The sequence below is a fragment of the Barbus barbus genome, assembly GCF_936440315.1.
Source record: "Barbus barbus genome assembly, chromosome: 7".
In the NCBI taxonomy this organism is placed as follows: Eukaryota; Metazoa; Chordata; class Actinopteri; order Cypriniformes; family Cyprinidae; genus Barbus; species Barbus barbus.
Genome location: NC_136735.1, coordinates 38,373,235 through 38,394,078, shown reverse-complemented (window position 1 = coordinate 38,394,078; position 20,844 = coordinate 38,373,235). Strand labels below are relative to the sequence as shown.

Below are 20,844 nucleotides of genomic sequence, written 5' to 3'. Positions count from 1 at the left end.
CAGTGTGCACAGAGGCCGAGCTGAGTTCCCTTCAGCTTCCCAGTAACATGGCCAGAGCGTCTCTATATTTGCAACTAAGGATGCTGGGTGACCTCACCAAAAACTAAACACTTCACACAATCCAGGACTTTATATGTCAAACTTTCAACCACAAACAAGAGCACACACAGGCATACAAACCAAATAAGCACAGATCATTTACATACTACTGAATTATTTATTTGTGAATAAGGTAATGATGGATAAAAATAGCAAACACACAGAAGAAAATCAGACATGATCAAACATAAATAGAGGATTCGCTGTGCATTAACGCTTCATTGTGTTGCAGCTGTAGAATTGGCCGTCTGTTCATGGATCCATTGCAGGTAGTTGGAGACGCGGGTGTAAATGCCGTAGGACCCCGGTCGGGCGCAGCCTTTCCCCCAGCTCACGATGCCCAGCAGGAAGGTGGTGTCCCTGTAGCGGGTCACCAGTGGCCCGCCGCTGTCCCCTTTACACGAGTCCTGCTTCCCCTCGATGTAACCGGCGCAGAACATGTTGCTGGTGAGCGTCACGTTGCTGCTCTCGATGCACTCCTGCGTGCGGATGCGGGGCACCTGCAGGCGGCGCAGTAAGCGTGACGTGGGTCCGTCCTCGCTGCGTTTGCCCCAGCCGCTCACCGTGTGCTTGCTGATGGCCCACAGCTCACGCTCGGCCATGTCTCGCAGCGGCAGGCAGACGGGGACGGTGTAGGTGCTGTAGATGATGGGCCTGCGCAGACGCAGCAAGGCAATGTCGTTGTCTGAGGTCTCGGACACGTAGCCGGGGTGCATGAGCATCTGCTCCACCTGGATGACCTGCTCTGTGCCTTCTTCCACCTCGATGTCATGCTCACCTGAGTCGCAGACAACACACACAATAGAGCTACACATGTAGAGCTGGTACTAAATAGTGTGCTGCAGCCGTGATGTCGAGACCCAGACGACTAACTCGCCATAGACTTTCCTGTGGGTTCTTATAACGGGGTTTTTCATTTTAAGAGTATAATATTATTGTTTTCAGAAAAAACAAGTCAAAATTAAGTGGGTTTTTGCTTAGAACAAGCAAAATAATCTGCCAATGGGGTAAGCTAAATAATGTTATTTCAAACCGAAAACAAGATTACTTTGCTTGTTTCGAGCAAAAACTGATTTTTACTTGTTTTTTTTTTTTTTAAAACAAGACAATAATTTTTACTTGTCAAGAATATCCTTCTTGATTTAAGAATTTTAAGATATTTTGACTAGAAATACATGACTATTTGTCGTGTAAATGAACGACCAACGCGCATAAAACATTTTTGTAGACGCTCCCTTAGTCTTCTGGGTTTTGACCACGCGGCTGCAGCACTCTAATATTACTGAGCATACCTCCTCTATTTAAAAAATAAATATTTATGTAAAAATAAAATCAGTTAGAAATCAGTTAAGAGCAGTGATTTTTTCTTCTTTATAATATTGTTTGATTAATATGAATTACATAATCAGATGTGGTTTTGTAACTCTGATGACTGCTAGATGTTTTCACATGTGTAATAATTTAGTTCACAATCCGTTCCGAGAGCGACCGTACCTGCGACTATCTTGAGAAACCTGACATTGAGTTTTTCCAAACAGTGGGCGGCTGTGAGGATCCAGGTGGGTTTGTAGATCACACCTCCACAGAAACCCTTCTGACCGTACTTCAGCAACACCTGTCCATCAACACACACACACACACACACACACACACACACACACACACACACACACACACACACACACACACAGATAGACAGACAGATGTTTGATTAGGTGCAGTATGACCTGTGAACAGCTGGATTCTGTGTGGTGACCGCTGGTACCTGCCATGGACAGTGACCTTTAGGACATTCGGCTCCACCAACGATACGAGATCTCACATCGTCCTTAGGATTCATAGCAGCACCTCCACCCTGAAGAAGAGGAACCTTTCCACACGGAAAAGCCTCTGTAACGGAGAGTTAGATTCAGTTTACGTACAGACTCCATGTTGAAGTCAGTATAGGACAACCAGTGTTGGGGAAAGTTACTTTTAAAAGTAATGCGTTACAATATTGCGTTAAAAGTAACTGATTACATTACTTAGTTACTTTTTATGGAAAGTAATGAGTTACGTTATTTTTGCGTTACTTTTTAAATGTGGGCAAAGCTTGCTTATTTGTTTTTAATATAAAAAGTTAGATTTTTGACAAACATAAAAGCCCTTTCACAGCAAAAGCCTCAGGCTGAAGGAAATGTAAATTCATGTCTGTACAAAAGAACACAGAAGAAGAAAGTTCAGCACTTTTCAGCAATAAAAAAAGAAGCACATGTTAAGTAATGTTTGCTTATTAGTATGATTGAACTGGATCATCGAAGGCCAGCAGCAAAGACACTGGATAATAAAATGGGATTAAATACATAAAGGATATTTGTATTATTGAACATATTTAATTATTGCAGGTTTGCCTCATATTCTGAGGTGCATTTTACTTTATTAATGCTGAATTAATGCATGTTGTTTTATTCTAGAACTAAAGTAACATCTTACTCCTGATTTCTCTCAACATGGAGACAGCAGAGCTTTCAGTCAATAAATCAGAAACAGAGTAACTGGGGTTACTTACATTATTTGAAAAATCACTCAGAAATTTTCTTCTAAATTAAAAAGTAATGCGTTACTTTACTGGTTACTTGAAAAAAGTAATCTGATTACGTAACTCACGTTTACTTGTAATGCACTGCAAAAAATGATTTTCTTAGTATTTTTGTCTTGTTTTCTTGAATAAATATCTACAAATTCTGGAATTAAGATGCATTTACTTCACAAGTAAAACGACTTAAGATATTTTGTCTTGTCTTCTGAAAATATTACCCAAATTTTGTTAGTTTTTGCTTCAAACAAGTAAAAATATCTGCCAGTTGGATAAGAAAAATAATCTTGTTTAGCCTTTGAATTAAGATTAGTTTTCTTACTCCATTGGCAGATATTTTTGCTTGTTTTACACAAAAACTAACAAAATTTGGGTAATATTTTCAGAAGACAAGACAAAATATCTTAAATCATTTTCCTTGTCAAGAAAATGCATCCTGATTGAAGAATTCTTAGATATTTATACTAGAAAACAAGACATAAATAGTAAGGAAGAAAGTTATTTTTTGCCGTGTGCGTGACCCCAACACTGAATGCTGAACAGATGATGGTGAATCTCTGTGGCTGCTAGCTTTCAGCAGATTACCAGTTACCCGTGTGTTCTGGGATTTCTCACCGTGTGTCAGGCACTTCTGACCATTTGACCCTAAGAAATATCCATCGGCACAGGAACAGTTCCGCTGAGTGTCCTCCTCCACGCAGAAGTGCTCGCATCGCCCGTTATCATGCAGACAGGAGTCAGGAACGTCTTTAATCGCTGAGGAGTGGAAGGAAAAACGTGTGCTTGGGCCTGAATCAGGAATTGTTCATTCTTTAACTTCAAGGGTGCGATGGTTACTATCACGTTACTCTTTCTGAACGCTAAACTCAGATAAGTTCATGTATAGTAGGCGCTTCAAGAGTCTTTGAAGCACAAATCACTTACAGAGGGAATTATACTATATACACTATTACAACTATAACATACTGTAGCATGATATGTAGCAATTTTAACATGTAACAAGTGAAACATTCCACCCAGGAAGAGACATTGTTTGGTTTCTTTTTTGCAGTACGGGCAAACACAATAAAATAATCTCATTTAAATGATACAGATATATACATTTTTTCTGTCATTTATGGGTTTCCAAACAAGGCTCAATCTGTAATCTGGCATTTTTAATAAAATCATAATCGACAGGTACGGGTTTGTTCGGCTGCAATATTCTGTCTCATTTTGTGTCATTACTTGTGTCCTGTCTTGTCTGTTTACGTTCATGTATGATTGATTATCAGCCATTTAGCACTTTATTTTAATGTCTGTCGGGGACATTAAAATAAAGTGTTCACAGATATGAAGCAGACAGTCTACTGATACCCCTTATGATAATTAACCATGGTTTTATTGTAGTAAAAGTGTAGTAACCATGTTTATTTGGCGTATTGATTACCATTTGTATAACCACAGTTTTAATAGATATACCATGGTTAAACTATGGTTAGTGTAGCAAAACCATGGTTAAGTTGTATTTAACTATAGTAACCATGGCTTTGTGGTTTAATAATTTGTAGTAAAACCAGGACTAATTTAGCTTATACTAGTCTAATACTACTCTAATGGCTGCTAGTTGACATAACCTGCATTTGGCAATTCTTTTTATTTTATGAATGAATAAATAAACAGCTGCATTGCCTACATTGAAGCCCTGTTGTGTTTGCGTTTGCTCTCACCCTGCTCACAGTTGCGTCCGCTGAAGCCCAGCGAACACAGACACGTGTAGGATTCGGCGTTCTGGGTCGTGCAGAGCCCATTATTCTCACATGGATTTGATTCACATTGATCTTTAACTGCAGACGAACACAAATATTCATATTAATCACAGACAATGTCACGAGGATGAATAACTTTCTTAAAACAATTTCAAAATCTCACCATCGTAGATCTTCCAGAACTCATTCTGTGTGGAGACATTAGTTAGACGTTTGCTTGCATTGAACTAATAAAATACACAACTAAAGCAAAGACCTGAGCAAGTTTAACATCACATTCAAACTTGGAGTGTTAGTTAGACATCATACACTGCAAAACAAATTAGTATTTGGTACCCTGGACCACAAAACCTTAAGTCTTAAGGGTCAATTTTTCGAAATTGAGATTTCTACATCATCTGAAAGCTGAATAAATAATCTTTCCATTGATGTATGGTTTGTTATGATAGGACAATATCTGGCTGAGATACAACTATTAGAAAATCTGGAATCTGAGGGTGCAAAAAAATCTAAATATTGAGAAAATCTCCTTTAAAGTTGTTCAAATGAAGTTCTTAGCAATGCATATTACTAATCAAAAATGAAGTTTTGATATATTTATGGTAGGAAATTTACAAAATATCTTCATGGATCATGATCTTTACTTAAAATCTTTTGTGCTCCAGGGACACATTCATGTCTTGTTTTCTAGTATAAATATCTAAATTCTGGAATTAAGATGCAGTTACTTGACAAGTAAAATGACTCAAGATATTATGTCTTGTTTTCTGGAAAAATTATCCAAATTTAGTTAGTTATTGCTTTAAAAAAGCAAAAATATCTGCCAATGGGGTAAGACAAATAATCTCAATTCAAAGGCTAAACAAGATTATTTTTCTGCATCTTAATTCCAGAATTTAGATATTTATGGGTCAAAGACGAAAAAGGATTTAAGCATAGAAACAATAAGTGTAATACTGCTTTAAATTGCTGTTGTTCCCCCCCCCCCAAAAAAAATTAAGTTTTCTGTTTAATTTAATTTAATTTAATTGCAATTTTGTTTTTGTTTTTCTGGGTAAAAAATAAATATCATACATTTTTCCCTGATTTACAGAAGACTAAAATGTAAGTCAGTGTAACAATTTTGTCAGGCATATTTACAACAACAATCACTATATGACATATTAAAAGACTAATTACTTTCACCCCAAATACTAATTACATGTAATTTTACATTTTTAGAATTTGCCACTATTGTAGGTTTTGCCAATTTGTCAGTAAGAATTTTTTACTAATTTAAAACACAATAAAATTTAATATGTCCCTTATTCTTTTATATATTTTAATATGTACAAGTCAGAATAAGCATGTTTGAATTTTTACATAAATGTTGTGTTACACTGAATGACACTGTAACATAATTTCAACCAAATTTTGACATTTTATTCTCTAAAAACTTATTTGAAACCTTAAAAATTAGACACTTTACTTACATTTAATGTGCTTTCTATGGACATAAAATCACTTAAATTAAATTTCTCTTGATGCGGACATCTTAACGTCTATGACCCTTATACTAGAAAACAAGACATAAATACTAAGGAAGAAATTTATTTTTGCAGTGTACTGCATATCAAACCCAGTCCAATGCCATCAGTCACTGAACATGTGTCTGTCACGTGTAATACTGACGGTGGCCTCCGTGTGTTCAAACACCTCCCGCGCCTCCTCATACGAACATTTCTCCTCCAGACACTCCCTCTCCAGATTGCCCATCTTCAGCTCCTCAAACCAGCCTGAGTTTGCCCGCTTGGTCCGGATCAAAACCCCATGAGCCTCGTCCTTCCCCACAAACACTGAACAACACACATGTACACCAGACTGCCTTATCATCAACAGCACTCTTATCATACACACTGCTGGATTTGGTGGTATACTGTGGATCTGTTGGTTTAGTTACCTGTGGCAGAATGACAGCTGTAAAGACCCAAGAGGACTGAAAACCCTGACAGGAGACTCATGTTGAACAGGCTGTGTGGTGTGTATCTTTTGCTGCAGGTTCAAAGGTCTGTGGTCTAAATACTCTCCACCCCTCAGAGTTTACAAACCCTCCCTTACTGAACCACAGAGATGCCAGGTCACACGACAGCATTTAAAAGAGTTTATTTGTGTTAATATATGTGCATTTTCCAGTGATACATAATATAAATTTCATCATGTTCTGCCATCTTTTATTATACTCACTTACATGTGTCTTTATGCATGCTTAAAGGTGAAGTGTGCATCAAGCTGAATTGCAAAAATTTAATTTTTTCTGGAGTTTACCAGTGCCAGTGTTATATGGTGACAAACTCACATGATTGGCTAGACGTTGACATGCCGGGCCGCTCAAACAGATCAATGTTTCACTCTTCAGGAATTATAGGAGCCGTTCACACTAAATACATTTTTCCATTCCACTGCAATACTTTTCTGTTGTTTAAAGGGTCATGACATGAGAAATCAAATGTGCCTTGATCTTTTGGTATATAAAAGGGTTTTTCTACCATTAAAATATCCTGCAAATTTCATAGCTTAAACAAAACAGTTATTTAATAAAGCTCCAAAAACGGCTCGATTGGATCCGAGGGGCAACATGATGTCACGGGGGCACAAACATTTGCATAAACACGCCTCCAGAGCAAGACATCAACGAATAGTCTTCTTCTCAGCATAGGCCCCGCCCACTTTAACACTTGATCACGCTGAGTGCGAGTGTTGCATCGCGTCAAAAGCAAATTTAAATCACAATCACTGCACTATCTTGTCTACACTGGATACAGTTACAGATATGAGTCTGTCGTCAGGACAAATGCAGTGAAATAACGATCGCTTTGATGCGTTTGGTTTAAACAGCTCGTTGTACAGATATCAGAAGGATCCCAGCGTAAGGAACAAGTGGATAGTTTATTTTTAATTGCATCCTGGATCGTGTCAAAACACTCACATGCATTGATACTGTTTCCTATGCAATGACTTTAGCCAATCATAACAAGCCTTAAAGGACCCGCCCCTTAAAACAGGCCGTTTCAGACAGAGGGTCAGAATGAGGGTTGAAAATAATCATTTTTCCACATATTTATTTGTTTTTTGTGCTAAAAACTTTATTAACATTATACGTAAACCTCAAGGAACATATTTAAAAAATCCATGCCATGACCCCTTTAAACACATGCTAGCATCTCGTGTCTTTTGCAGCATCTCGTCCATGACAGGCTTTTCTAAAAACAAGTTCAGCTTTTAAAAACGAGTCTCATTTTCCCCATGTCTTCAGTTTTCCAGAGCAAAAACGTATTCTGTGTAAACGGCCTGAAATCTGAACACACTTCACCTTTAACAACATTCATAAACCCTTGAATTCATGCGGCGGCTACAGTCTTCATGATCCACTCCACAAAGACAGACACACGCGTGTAGATGCCGTAGACGTTAGCGCGAGCGCAGCCTTTGCCCCAACTCACGATCCCTGTCAGAAACCATGTGTTCTTATAGCGGGTGACCAGCGGCCCTCCACTGTCCCCCTGACAGGAGTCCCGGCCACCCTCGATGAAGCCGGCACACAGCATGTTCCTGGTCACCTTCAGACCCGACTTTGCCTTGCACTCGTCTAAAGAGACCCTCGGCACCTCCAGCCGCTGAAGAACTGGAGACGGTGGACCGGACTGCGCCAGGCGACCCCATCCACTGACGGTGGACATGCGAATGGCTCCGATGGTGCGTCCGAAGGTGCCGTTAACGGGAGGAAGGCAGATGGGAATAGCGAAGGCATCTAGCGTGATGGGGCTGAGCAGACGCAGCAGTGCGATGTCACTGTCGGTGCTGGAGTGGTTATAACGCGGGTGGATGAACACTTTAGACACTTTCCTCATCTGTTCGGTTCCATCGTCTTTCCCACGGATGTGTTCACCTGCAGCAGAAGGCAAAATGAGGCCAAAAGAGAAGATACAGAGGTCTACACTAGAGCTGTGGGAGGAGGAACGTCAACAGAACCAGCATTAAATGAACAACAATGACGTCACGAATGTCTCCTAGTTTCAATCCAGAGTTTCCAAATTCTAAATCAGAGTTTTACAAACTTGCAATTGCTGTAACTCCCAGAGATGAACCCAATAATGACGGTAGTTCCTGACCAAGTCGTTTCTTACCAACTGTTACTTGTAAGAGGCTTGGATCCTTTTCCCAAACGCAGTGAGCTGCGGTGAGAATCCAGTGGGAATCTAGAATAACAGCACCGCATTTATACTGTTCATCATGCTGTAGTAAAGCCTGTGGAGGAGACGCACAGAAACACTGACTGAGAAAACACCAAATGAACAGAGAGATCAGATCTGAAGAACAAATGGATTCTGTGGAAAGTACGCTCTTCAAAATGAAGGTTCTTTAATGGAATCTATGGTTTCATGAACAAAATGGCAAATCTATGGAACCTTTCCATTGGACAAAAAAGCTATTTAGATTATTAAAATATTAAATGCACTAAAAAAATGGTGCTTATAAGGGACAGGTCTCATGCTGTTCATCTGATTTCCTCATGAATGCTCACCTGCCACGGACACTGTCCTTTAGGACACACGTCTCCCTTCACTATCCTTGGACCAACGCCCTTCGGCACCAGCCTTCCACACGGGATTCGATCTGAGCACATGATGAGAAATACAACATGAGTTTACATCAACAGCAATATGGCCTTACAGCACAAACACAATGATTTTAGAGTTATCCACCTGAGCATTCCTGTAGCTCAATCAGTAATCATGGCGCTATCAATGCCAACGTTCATGGGTTCAATTCCCAGGGAATGCGTGAACTGATCAAATGTATACCTTTAATGCAGTGTAAGTCGCTTTGGATAAAAGCATCTGCCAAATGCATAAATGTAAACATATCCAGCACATTGATGTGCACTGGAGCTCAAAATCTGAACCATCTCCAAGACACTATTTGTGCCCCTGTAATGTAGTAGGTGAAAAACTATATGTGACCCTGGACCACAAAACCAGTCTTAAGTGTCAATTCTTCGAAATTGAGATATATGCATCTGAATAAATAATCTACTATTTGAAAATCTGGAACTATTTGAAAATCTGGAATCTGAGGGTGCAAAAAAATCTAAATATTGAGAAAATCTCCTTTAAAGTTGTTCAAATGAAGTTCTTAGCAATGCATATTACTAATCAAAAATGAAGTTTTGATATAGTTACGGTAGGAAATTTACTAAATATCTTCATGGAACATGATCTTAATATCCTAATGATTTTTGGCATAAAAGAAAAATGCATAATTCTCACACATATATGTATAATAACTCATACAATGTATTGTTGTCTATTGCTACAAATATACCTGTGTTACTGATGACTGCTTCTGTGCTGCAGGGACACAGATGAGAAAAGAGTAGTACTTGGGCCTAACCTACTACATCTGTTGAGATTGCACAGTGTGGATCTAGCGGACACTTTACTATCCCATGAGGCCACTGAGTGGAGTTATAAATGGCAGTGAACCAATGCAACTGACGCCGCAATTCACATGACAATCATGACGGATGTAGTATGTATAAATTTCATAATATGAATAACTTAACTTTTTTAATGGTGAAGTAAGGTCATACATAAGATATTACGTCTTGTTTTCTGAAAGAAAAAACAATCTAAATTTTGTTAGTTTTTGCTTAAAGCAAGCAAAAATATCTGCCAATGGGGTCAGAAAAATAATCTTAATTCAGAGGCTAAACAAGATTATTTTTCTTGCCCCATTGGAAGATATTTGAGCTTGTTTTAAGCAAAAACTAACAAATTTTGATATTTTTTTCAGAAAACAGGACATAATATCTAGTCATTTTACTTGTCAAGTAAATGCATCTTGATTCAAGAGTTTTTAGATATTTATACTAGAAAACAAGACAAAAACACTAAGTAAGAAAATCATTTTTTTGCAGTGTATTTGGAAAGTATGTGGTTTCAGATGCAGCAAATGTTGGGAATAGCATAGTCTACTAACATACTAACATATTACATCTGCCATATTTAATGCTCAGTATTTGAATTTTCTGTATGCATGACCAACTACATGTCAAAGTGTGCAATATTGACCCACAGTACAGTGTGTGACACACTGCATCACACAATGCAATGTGCTTGACTCGACTCTCCATTTCTAATCAGCAGTGATAGCGGTATTGATTTTTCCTGATTTATTAGGTCACACTGCAAAATGTTCAGACACTTTTAAAGAAAGCTAAACATTGCCAAAGCTAAATACCATTATTTCTGAGCTGATAACTGGACTGTATTACGCACACTGTTTCATATACTCCTAGTCTAGGCAGTGGACAGTATTTTGAACAGAGCTGATGGCTAAGACGTCTGTGTTTGCAGACTGACCCTGCGGCACGCAGCTGCTGTTGTCTATGTGTAGTGTGTATCCAGGTGCACAATCACAGCGATGGGTCGAATCACTGATTTCTACACAGAAGTGCTCGCAGCCGCCATTCCTGTACAAACATCCATAGGAAGTGGGTGGAAATATTTCTGTGGGACGTATGACAGGATTAACATGAGTAGATGCTCATTCTGCAGATCCTTGTGTTGTGTTGTGATGATTGTTGTGTGTTACCTTTGTCGCAGTGTCGCCCTTCAAAGTTCACTGGACAGATGCAGATGTATGCGTTTATCTGATCCACACACGTGGCTCCGTTCTGACACGGTCCCGACTGACAATGATCCTCCTCTGAAGAGGAAAACCACAGTTTTACAAGATCTGAGGACACTGTGAGTAGAGTTTGTGCAAACTCATTGTTGTTAGGTCATTGCTATGCAGTTTCAATTAAACTCACTTTAACATTTATGTGCAACATTTAAAAACCTATTCAAGAGTTTTTAATTATTTTGGCATCTTATTCCTGAAATGTAATTTGTTTTTATCATATGTGTGTAATCTGCACTTGAAGCCGCTGGTTTACCTGTGTATCTCTTCCAGAAATCTTCCTGAAACACAACAGGAGAGTTCTCTTAGATTTCCTTCAGATTTTCTGCTATTTATGTGCTGTTGTTGGTTGTTTTGTCTCAAATTCAAACACAAACTTTCATTAATGACATGAGTGTCTCACTGTGAGACTGGCTCTAAATTATCTGAATTGAGACTGACTTTGAATTACCTAAAGTGAGATTGATTCTGAATTATCTGAATTGAGACTGACTCTGAATTATCTTAACTGAGTCTGTATTAACTGAATTAATTCTGTATGATCTGAGTTGATTCTGACTCTGAATGATCTGAACTGAGACTGTATTATCTGAATTAATTCTGAATTATCTGAATGGAGAATGACTCTGAATTGAGACTGACTCTGAATTATCTGAACTGAGTCTGTATTATCTGAATTAATTCTGTATGATCTGAGTTGATTCTGACTCTGAATGATCTGAACTGAGACTGTATTATCTGAATTAATTCTGAATTATCTGAATGGAGAATGACTCTGAATTGAGACTGTATGAATTGAGATTTACTATGAATTATCTGAATTAAGACTGACTCTGAATTGAGACTGACTCTGAATGGTCTGAATTGAGGCTGACTTTGAATTAACTGAATTGAGACTCACTCTGAATTAAGACTGATTCTGAATGATCTGAACTGAGACTGACTCTGAATTATTTTAACTGAGACTGACTCTGAATTATCTGAATTTAGACTGTATTTTCTGAATTGATTCTGAATGATCTGAATGGCGAGTGTCTCTAAATTGAGACTGACTCTGAATTGAGACTTACTATGAATTATCAGAATTAAGACTCACTCTGAATGATCTGAACTGAGACTTATCTGAATTGATTCTGATTTATCTGAATTGAGAGTGACTCTGAATTGAGACTTACTATAAATTATCAGAATTGAGACTCACTCTGATCTGAACTGAGACTGTATTATCTGAATTGATTCTGAATAATCTGAATTGAGACTGAATTTGTATTGAGACTGACTCTGAATTGAGACTTACTATAAATTATCAGAATTGAGACTCACTCTGATCTGAACTAAGACTGTATTATCTGAATTGATTCTGAATAATCTAAATTGAGACTCTGAATGGTCTTCATTGAAACTGACTTTGAATTAACTGAATTGAGACTCACTCTGAATTAAGACTCATTCTGAATTATCTGAATTTAGACTGATTCTGAATTGAGACTGATTCTGAATGATCTGAATTAAGAGTGACTCTACCTCAAGCACTATGTCAGTCTGAGCAGATCTTACTAAATGTCTTCTCCTCACCAGTTGTTCAGGGACGGTGAAGATCTCTCTGGCCTCCTCATAAGAGCAGATCTCCTCAAGACACTCTCTCTCCAGATCGCCCAGCTTCAGCTCCTCCAGGAAGGAGTTTGCCCGTCGGACACGATGCATTAATGCCCGGTTTGCCTCAGACTTACTGAGGAAGACTGCAGATGATGAAGAGACAGAGAGTAAATATCAGGCAGACCGTGAGTGAGTCTGTATACCGTTGTAGTCTCATGTAAACATGGATGAGAAACACACAAACACATGGCACACAGCTGATCTCATAAACACAGACTCAGTCTGATTCTCTGTTTTTAAGATCTCAACACTCACCCGAGGGAAGTCCAAAGCACACTGGGACGGCGAGCAGCGTCAGGATCATGTGGCAGAGCTTCACTCTGTTCAGGTTGGACTCCATGATGTTTTAGCTTCAGGATCGAAGTCTGTAAATCATGGGCTGTGTTCTGGACACACGGTGGGCGTATGGACAGCAGATTGCACAATGCTGTCTGACGGAAGCGGCTCTTTAAATCACCAGCGGATGGAGCCACTGATACAGAGACTGAGGAACAGCCATCCTTCACTTCATTCATGCCACGGGTGAGATTTCACACAAGGGCTGACATTATCTCAACAAATTAGAAGGTGACATGAGATCAAACTAGACACACATATTCAACCATTACTTTTAAGTTCATGCTTAAAACAAACAGAAATGCCTGTCAGTATTTTAATATATTTATTCTTCTTCTTGACAACTCTGGTATTAATTCTGCGCAAACTGTTTTAACATTTAGACTTAATTCATAATTCGTACAGTAGATGATCATTTCAGTTAAATTTAGTTAATTCAGAATCTTGGTGGTGCTTAAGTTTGGATTTTAGAAACTGAATATTTTTTAAAACATTTAAAGAAATAGTTCATGCAAAAATGATAATTGTCTGATCATTTCCTCCCCAGGGTTTCTGCAGGTCATAACAAGTCTTCATTCGTCCACAGATTAAGGCCTGAAAAGGTCTTAAATCAGAGCAGAAAGTCTTAAAATGAATAAAGTCATGGCATTAAATGTTGGATGCACTGCAGAAAATGAATATCTTCCTCTGTCATGATCGGCTGAAGGGAAGAGGAAACAAGATGCAAGTGAAATGACAGGGTTTATTGATGAAATGAAGTGAGACACCGACAGGACTGTGGTACTGGAGTGACACAGGAACTGGATGGGCTACACGGTGGAGTGGAGGTGAAGACAGACCCAACGACGACAGGGGAACTCCAGACACGAGACGAGGACACGACGACACCAACACGAACTCCGATCCACGAACACCAGACGGGACACCAGATGACGAGATGACGACGAGAAGACTGGAACACTGTACGTGGGTAGACATCAAGAACAATCTGGCAGAGGAGAGGAATGAGAGAGAGGTATTTATGGTAGAGGAAATGGGCTACAGCTGGCTCAGTGATGAGACACAGCTGAAGGGAGTGAGTGGATGACGGCTCGGCCACGCCCCTGCGCGTACAACACGCACGCACATGACAAACCACGGGACGAGGTGAGACCGTGGGTAAGTGAACCGTGACAGTACCCCTCCCCTAAGAACGCCTCCTGGCGTTCCCAGGTGCTCCTACCTGTCGATTATAGTCATCGATCAGAGAGTGATCCAGTATGTCTCTCGCAGGTACCCAACTTCTCTCCTCCGGACCGTAACCCTCCCAGTCCACCAAGTACTGGAATCCGCGTCCCCTCCGCCTAGAGTCCAGTATGCGGTTTACCGAATATGTGGGTTCCCCGTCTACGAGTCGCGGCGGGGGGGGAACCGGAGCAGGCGGGTTAATAGGGGAATGAAAAACGGGTTTAACTTTGGACACATGAAAGACGGGATGAATCCTCCTGTACACTGGAGGAAGGTTGAGGCGGACTGCCACCGGACTAATGATCTTGGTGACAGTGAACGGGCCAATGAATTTGGGCGCGAGCTTATTAGAGACGGAGCGGAGAGGAATGTTCTTAGTAGAAAGCCACACTTTTTGACCAACGACGTAAACGGGAGGCTTCGACCGGTGGCGATCGGCCTTGGCCTTGGTGCGCGCCCCCACTTGGAGTAGAGTCTCACGGGCTCTGGTCCAAGTGCGGTGACACCTCTGGACAAAGGCGTGAGCAGAGGGGACCGCGACTACGGATTCCAGACTAGGAAAAATAGGTGGCTGGTACCCTAAACTACATTCAAACGGAGACAGGCCCGTGGATGACACTGGTAATGCATTGTGGGCGTACTCCACCATAGAAAGCTGCTGGCTCCAAGAGGAAGGATTCTTGGAGACCAGACATCGCAACACTCTCTCCAAATCTTGGTTGGCTCTCTCGGTCTGGCCATTGCTCTGGGGATGAAACCCAGAGGACAGACTGACAGTCGCTCCCAGTAATCTACAGAACTCTTGCCAAAACTTAGACACAAACTGGGGACCCCTGTCGGAGACCACGTCTACCGGGAGGCCATGTAAGCGAAAGACGTGGTCTACGACAGTTACCGCTGTCTCCTTGGCTGAAGGTAATTTGGGCAAGGGAATGAAATGTGCTGCCTTCGAGAATCGGTCCACCACGGTCAAAACAACCGTGTTGCCCTGAGAGGGCGGGAGGGCGGTGACAAAATCTAGCGCGATGTGGGACCAGGGTCTCGAAGGCACAGGCAGCGGTTGGAGTAACCCATCTGGGGGCCGATTGGAAGTCTTACCAGTGGCACAAACCGAGCAAGCCAAAACAAAACTGTGAATGTCGCGAGCCATGCGCGGCCACCAGAATCGTTGCTTGACCAAAAACCCGGTGCGATTGACTCCTGGATGGCAAGCCACGTTGGAACAATGGCCCCACTGGATAACGTCAGACCTTAATTCCTCCGGCACAAATAATCGATTCGGTGGGCAACCGGGCGGAGGCATTACCCCTTCTAGAGCCGTCTTGACCCTCGATTCGACCTCCCATGTCAGAGCGGAGACGAAAAGCGTCTCGGGTAAAATGCACTCGGGAGTTGACGGGCGTTCGGAATTGTCAAAAATACGAGATAAAGAATCGGGTTTGATGTTCTTGGAACCCGGGCGGTACGAGAGAGAAAAATCAAAACGACCGAAAAAAAGTGCCCACCGCGCCTGCCTGGAATTCAATCTTTTAGCAGTTCTGATATATTCTAGGTTCTTATGATCGGTCCAGACGATGAAAGGTACCCCTGACCCTTCCAACCAGTGACGCCATTCCTCCAACGCTAGCTTGACGGCCAACAACTCTCTGTTACCAATGTCATAATTGCGTTCGGCTGGCGATAAACGATGGGATAAAAACGCGCAGGGATGCATCCTGCCGTCCGTGGAAGAGCGCTGGGAAAGAACTGCACCTACCCCCACCTCTGACGCATCGACCTCCACCACAAACTGACGTGAGGAATCAGGGGCTATGAGGATGGGAGCCGAAACAAAGCGGCTCTTGAGTTTAGTAAACGCAAGCTCGGCTGCGTTAGACCACCTGAACGTGGTTCTGGGGGAGGTCAAGGCAGTCAGAGGCGCGGCTAGTTGGCTGAAATTGCGAATAAAGCGCCGGTAGAAGTTGGCGAAACCCAGAAACCTCTGTAGGGCCTTACGGGAATCTGGGCTTGGCCAATCCACCACAGCCTTGACTTTGTCAGGATCCATGCGCACCGCCCCGGACGACACGATATATCCCAAAAATGGAACAGACTGTGCATGAAACGCGCATTTCTCCGCCTTGACAAAAAGCCCATTCTCTAGCAACCTCTGAAGCACTCGTCGGACGTGCTGCACATGCTCCTGGAGAGATGAAGAAAAAATCAATATGTCATCCAGGTAAACATATATGAATTGATCGACCATATCTCGCAGCACATCATTGACGAGTGCCTGGAAGACCGCTGGGGAGTTGGACAGCCCGAAGGGCATGACCAAATATTCAAAGTGCCCCCTAGGGGTGTTAAAAGCAGTCTTCCATTCATCCCCCTCCCTGATGCGGACCAAATGATAAGCGTTACGTAAATCCAATTTCGTGAAGATAGCCGCTCCCTGCAACCTCTCGAAGGCTGAAGACATCAACGGCAAAGGATAAGTATTCTTTACCGTGATGTTGTTCAACCCTCGGTAGTCGATGCAAGGACGCAGGGATCCGTCCTTCTTCCCCACAAAAAAGAACCCCGCCCCCGCTGGAGAAGAGGAAGGGCGGATGAACCCAGAAGCTAGAGAATCAGAAATATATTTCTCCATAGCCTCCCTTTCTGGAACAGAAAGCGAATATAATTTGCCCTTAGGCGGAGACGTACCTGGCAGTAAATCTATAGCACAGTCGTAGGGACGATGCGGAGGAAGAGAAGCTGCTCGAGACTTACTGAATACCTCCCTCAGGTCCTGGTACTCCGCGGGCACGTTTGACAGATCCACTGCCTCCTCCTGAAACATAGAAACAGAGACAGACGGACAAGCAGACACAAGACAGGACTTATGACACTGATTGCTCCAAGCGGTGATAGTTCTGTGATGCCAGTCAATTTTAGGGTTATGGGAAATGAGCCAGGGGTGGCCGAGCACGACGGGTGCTAGGGGTGAGTCCATGATAAGGAAGGGGATGGTTTCAGAATGATTGCCTGACGTGATGAGTGTGATGGGTTCAGTGATAAGGCCAATGGTGGGAAGCTCTTGGCCGTTGAGGGCGTAAACAGAAATCTTGTGAGTGAGGGGTTTGGTGGGAATGTTGAGTCTCTTGGCTAATGATGAGTCCAAAAAATTACCCTCGGCTCCCGAGTCCAGCAGGGCTTGACTGTAGTGAGAGTTAGTAGCCCATCTCAGTCTCACCGGAAGGAGGGTAGAAGATGTTGATGAGGTCTTTTTGGCGGAGATCCCGCCCGACAGTAGCCTCATGCTTACCGTCGGGCTTGGTCTTTTACCGGACATCTATCTCGAAGATGTCCCGCCCCTCCGCAGTATAGGCAAAGACCAAGGGATCTCCGTCTGTCCTTCTCCTCCCGGGAGAGCCGAGCCCGCCCCACCTGCATGGGTTCGAGATCGTAGTCGGGACTGGCCGCGTCCCCGTCGTTGGTGCGGCGACTCTCAAACCCACCAGGGACTCGACTGGCCAGGACGCGAGCCTCCGCTCTAGAGAGCCGTGCGTCCACCCGGATGGCTAGTTCGATGAGTTTGTCGAGTGTGGTGGGGAGGTCCAGGACGTAGATCTCCCTGTGGACGCGGTCAGCCAACCCATGCAGGAACATGTCCCACTGCGCCTCCTCGTTCCAGCGACACTCCGCCGCCAGGGTGCGGAACTCGATAGAATAGTCAGCGACTGACCTCGCACCCTGACGGAGATCAGCGAGCATTCTGGCCGCCTCCCTTCCGGCGGCGGCGCGGTCGAATACCCGCCTCATTTCCTCTGAAAGCGCTTGGAACGAGGTACAGCATGGGTCTTGATTTTCCCACACCGCCGTTCCCCAAAGTGCCGCTCTCCCAGTGAGCAGGGTGAGAGCAAACGCCACCTTACTTTGCTCCCCGCTGAAGGTCCGGGGCTGGAGGGCGAAGTGCATCGAACACCTTGTTAGGAACGCCCTGCAGTAGTTGGGTTCCCCGCCGTACGCTTCCGGGATAGGTAGGCGTGGCTCCAACTGGGAGAGGGGTTCCGATGGCGTGGGAGGAGTAGGCGGCGTGGGTGGCGCAGTGGTAGCTCGTAACTGTTGAAACTGTTGGGTGAGCTCGGATACCTGTGTCACAAGAGCCTGAATAGCACGACCCGTGTTACTCAGGCTCGCTTCCTGATTGTTCATCCTGTCGATGCTCTGGGCGATGAAGTCTTCCAGGGCTGAGGATGAACCACTCGCTGCTTCCATAGCATGGCCAGATTGTTCTGTCATGATCGGCTGAAGGGAAGAGGAAACAAGATGCAAGTGAAATGACAGGGTTTATTGATGAAATGAAGTGAGACACCGACAGGACTGTGGTACTGGAGTGACACAGGAACTGGATGGGCTACACGGTGGAGTGGAGGTGAAGACAGACCCAACGACGACAGGGGAACTCCAGACACGAGACGAGGACACGACGACACCAACACGAACTCCGATCCACGAACACCAGACGGGACACCAGATGACGAGATGACGACGAGAAGACTGGAACACTGTACGTGGGTAGACATCAAGAACAATCTGGCAGAGGAGAGGAATGAGAGAGAGGTATTTATGGTAGAGGAAATGGGCTACAGCTGGCTCAGTGATGAGACACAGCTGAAGGGAGTGAGTGGATGACGGCTCGGCCACGCCCCTGCGCGTACAACACGCACGCACATGACAAACCACGGGACGAGGTGAGACCGTGGGTAAGTGAACCGTGACATCCTCATTTTGTCAAAACACTACACACAGTTCACACATTCACACACACACACACACACACACACACACACACACACACAAGAATCGGAAAATATGAGATCTTGTGCAAAAGGAAACACGTCATTCAAATCTTTACAGTAATTTAACAGAACCCAGTGTTGGTGTGGTATGGCACACAGTTCACACAATTCACACAGTTCACACACACACATACACACACTCACACACACACTCACACTCACACACACACACACACACATGTTGGGTTTCCATGTTTTATGGGGACATCCCATAGGCGTAATGGTTTTTATACTGTACAATCTGTATGTGCTATTGCCCTACACCAACCCTACACCTAAACTTAGCCCTCACAGGAAACATGCTGCATTTTTAGATTTTCAAAAAACTTTATGCTGTATGATTTATAAGCTTGTTTCCTCATGGGGACCAAAAAATGTCCCCACAAGATTAAGATTTACTGGTATTACTATCCTTGTGGGGACATTTGGTCCCCAGGACGTGATGAATACCAGGTGCACACACACACACACACACACACACACTCACACACACACACACATTCAAATCTTTACAGTAATTTAACAGAACCCAGTGTTGGTGTGGTATGGCACACAGTTCACACAGTTCACACACACACACACACACACACACACACACATGTTGGGTTTCCATGTTTTATGGGGACATCCCATAGGCGTAATGGTTTTTATACTGTACAATCTGTATGTGCTATTGCCCTACACCAACCCTACACCTAAACTTAGCCCTCACAGGAAACATGCTGCATTTTTAGATTTTCAAAAAACTTTATGCTGTATGATTTATAAGCTTGTTTCCTCATGGGGACCAAAAAATGTCCCCACAAGATTAAGATTTACTGGTATTACTATCCTTGTGGGGACATTTGGTCCCCAGGACGTGATGAATACCAGGTGCACACACACACACACACACACACACACACACACACACACACACACACACATTCAAATCTTTACAGTAATTGAACAGAACCCAGTGTTGGTGAGGTATGGCACACACATGGTTCATACAGTCGGATTCTGTTTGAACCACTTACACACTGCTGTGCTCAATCTTAAACACACGTAACATTTCTATTTTTGATCGTTTTTTGTTGTTGTTGAGATATTGTTAAAGTACATGAATGTACTGACCAAACACAACACAGGAGACAAGTACTGCACATTCATGAAGATATTTATTTCTCACCGCATTGTAAAATGCAACATTGCACTGAACATCAGAACATATTCCAAATACAATATACATAAACTTTTGTGGAGCGGGAAAAAAACACCTTCGCATCATCTCTTTGTATAGATATGGCCACTTGATCCATATCACAGGCGACGTCCTGAAGAATCTGACGGCCGTGTTTGATCAATCGGTTCATATGTGTAGTATTTTGGAAAGCAGACATCATGTTAGATTTCTGTGTCTAATGCAGAGAAGTGTGTTCAGTGTTTTGCAGAAAGTGTGAGGCTGAGAATGTGCTTATAGTTGTGCAGATTTGGGCTGAGGTTTTGCTCGTTGAGTGTCAGGTTTCACTAACTGTATGTTATTTTTCATTTTAGTGTGTAAGCAATCATAAAAAACAGTAGAAATCTTTAGATGTTTGCACTGGAAAACAAGCCAGAATCACTGAGGAAGAATCAGAAGTAAGAGGTCAAACATATTCCCATATTCTAGTGTTTG

At 42.7% G+C, this 20,844-nt stretch overlaps 2 protein-coding genes across 3 annotated transcripts; both read right to left on the bottom strand.

Annotated features, from left to right (window-relative positions):
• Nucleotides 1–115: 115 nt before the first annotated feature.
• On the bottom strand, nt 116–6,505 carry f7 (coagulation factor VII). The gene is made up of 8 exons (XM_079420657.1): nt 6,362–6,505; nt 6,094–6,257; nt 4,586–4,610; nt 4,384–4,500; nt 3,290–3,430; nt 1,865–1,989; nt 1,594–1,714; nt 116–877 (listed from the first exon to the last, which is right to left on the bottom strand). The coding sequence occupies exons 1-8, from the start codon at nt 6,420–6,422 to the stop codon at nt 318–320; spliced, it is 1,314 nt and encodes a 437-aa protein (XP_079276783.1). The 5' UTR covers nt 6,423–6,505; the 3' UTR covers nt 116–317.
• A 42-nt stretch (nt 6,506–6,547) lies between these two features.
• Nucleotides 6,548–13,189, bottom strand: f7l (coagulation factor VII, like). Of its 2 annotated transcripts, none has more exons than XM_079420655.1 (8): nt 13,057–13,189; nt 12,670–12,884; nt 11,402–11,426; nt 11,056–11,169; nt 10,824–10,970; nt 8,984–9,075; nt 8,586–8,706; nt 6,548–8,347 (listed from the first exon to the last, which is right to left on the bottom strand). In XM_079420655.1, the coding sequence occupies exons 1-8, from the start codon at nt 13,139–13,141 to the stop codon at nt 7,800–7,802; spliced, it is 1,347 nt and encodes a 448-aa protein (XP_079276781.1). In that variant the 5' UTR covers nt 13,142–13,189; the 3' UTR covers nt 6,548–7,799. The 2 variants fall into 2 exon arrangements, with proteins under 2 accessions (XP_079276781.1, XP_079276782.1); XM_079420656.1 differs by having other exon boundaries at nt 12,721–12,884; nt 13,057–13,182.
• Between the last annotated feature and the right edge of the window lie 7,655 nt (nt 13,190–20,844).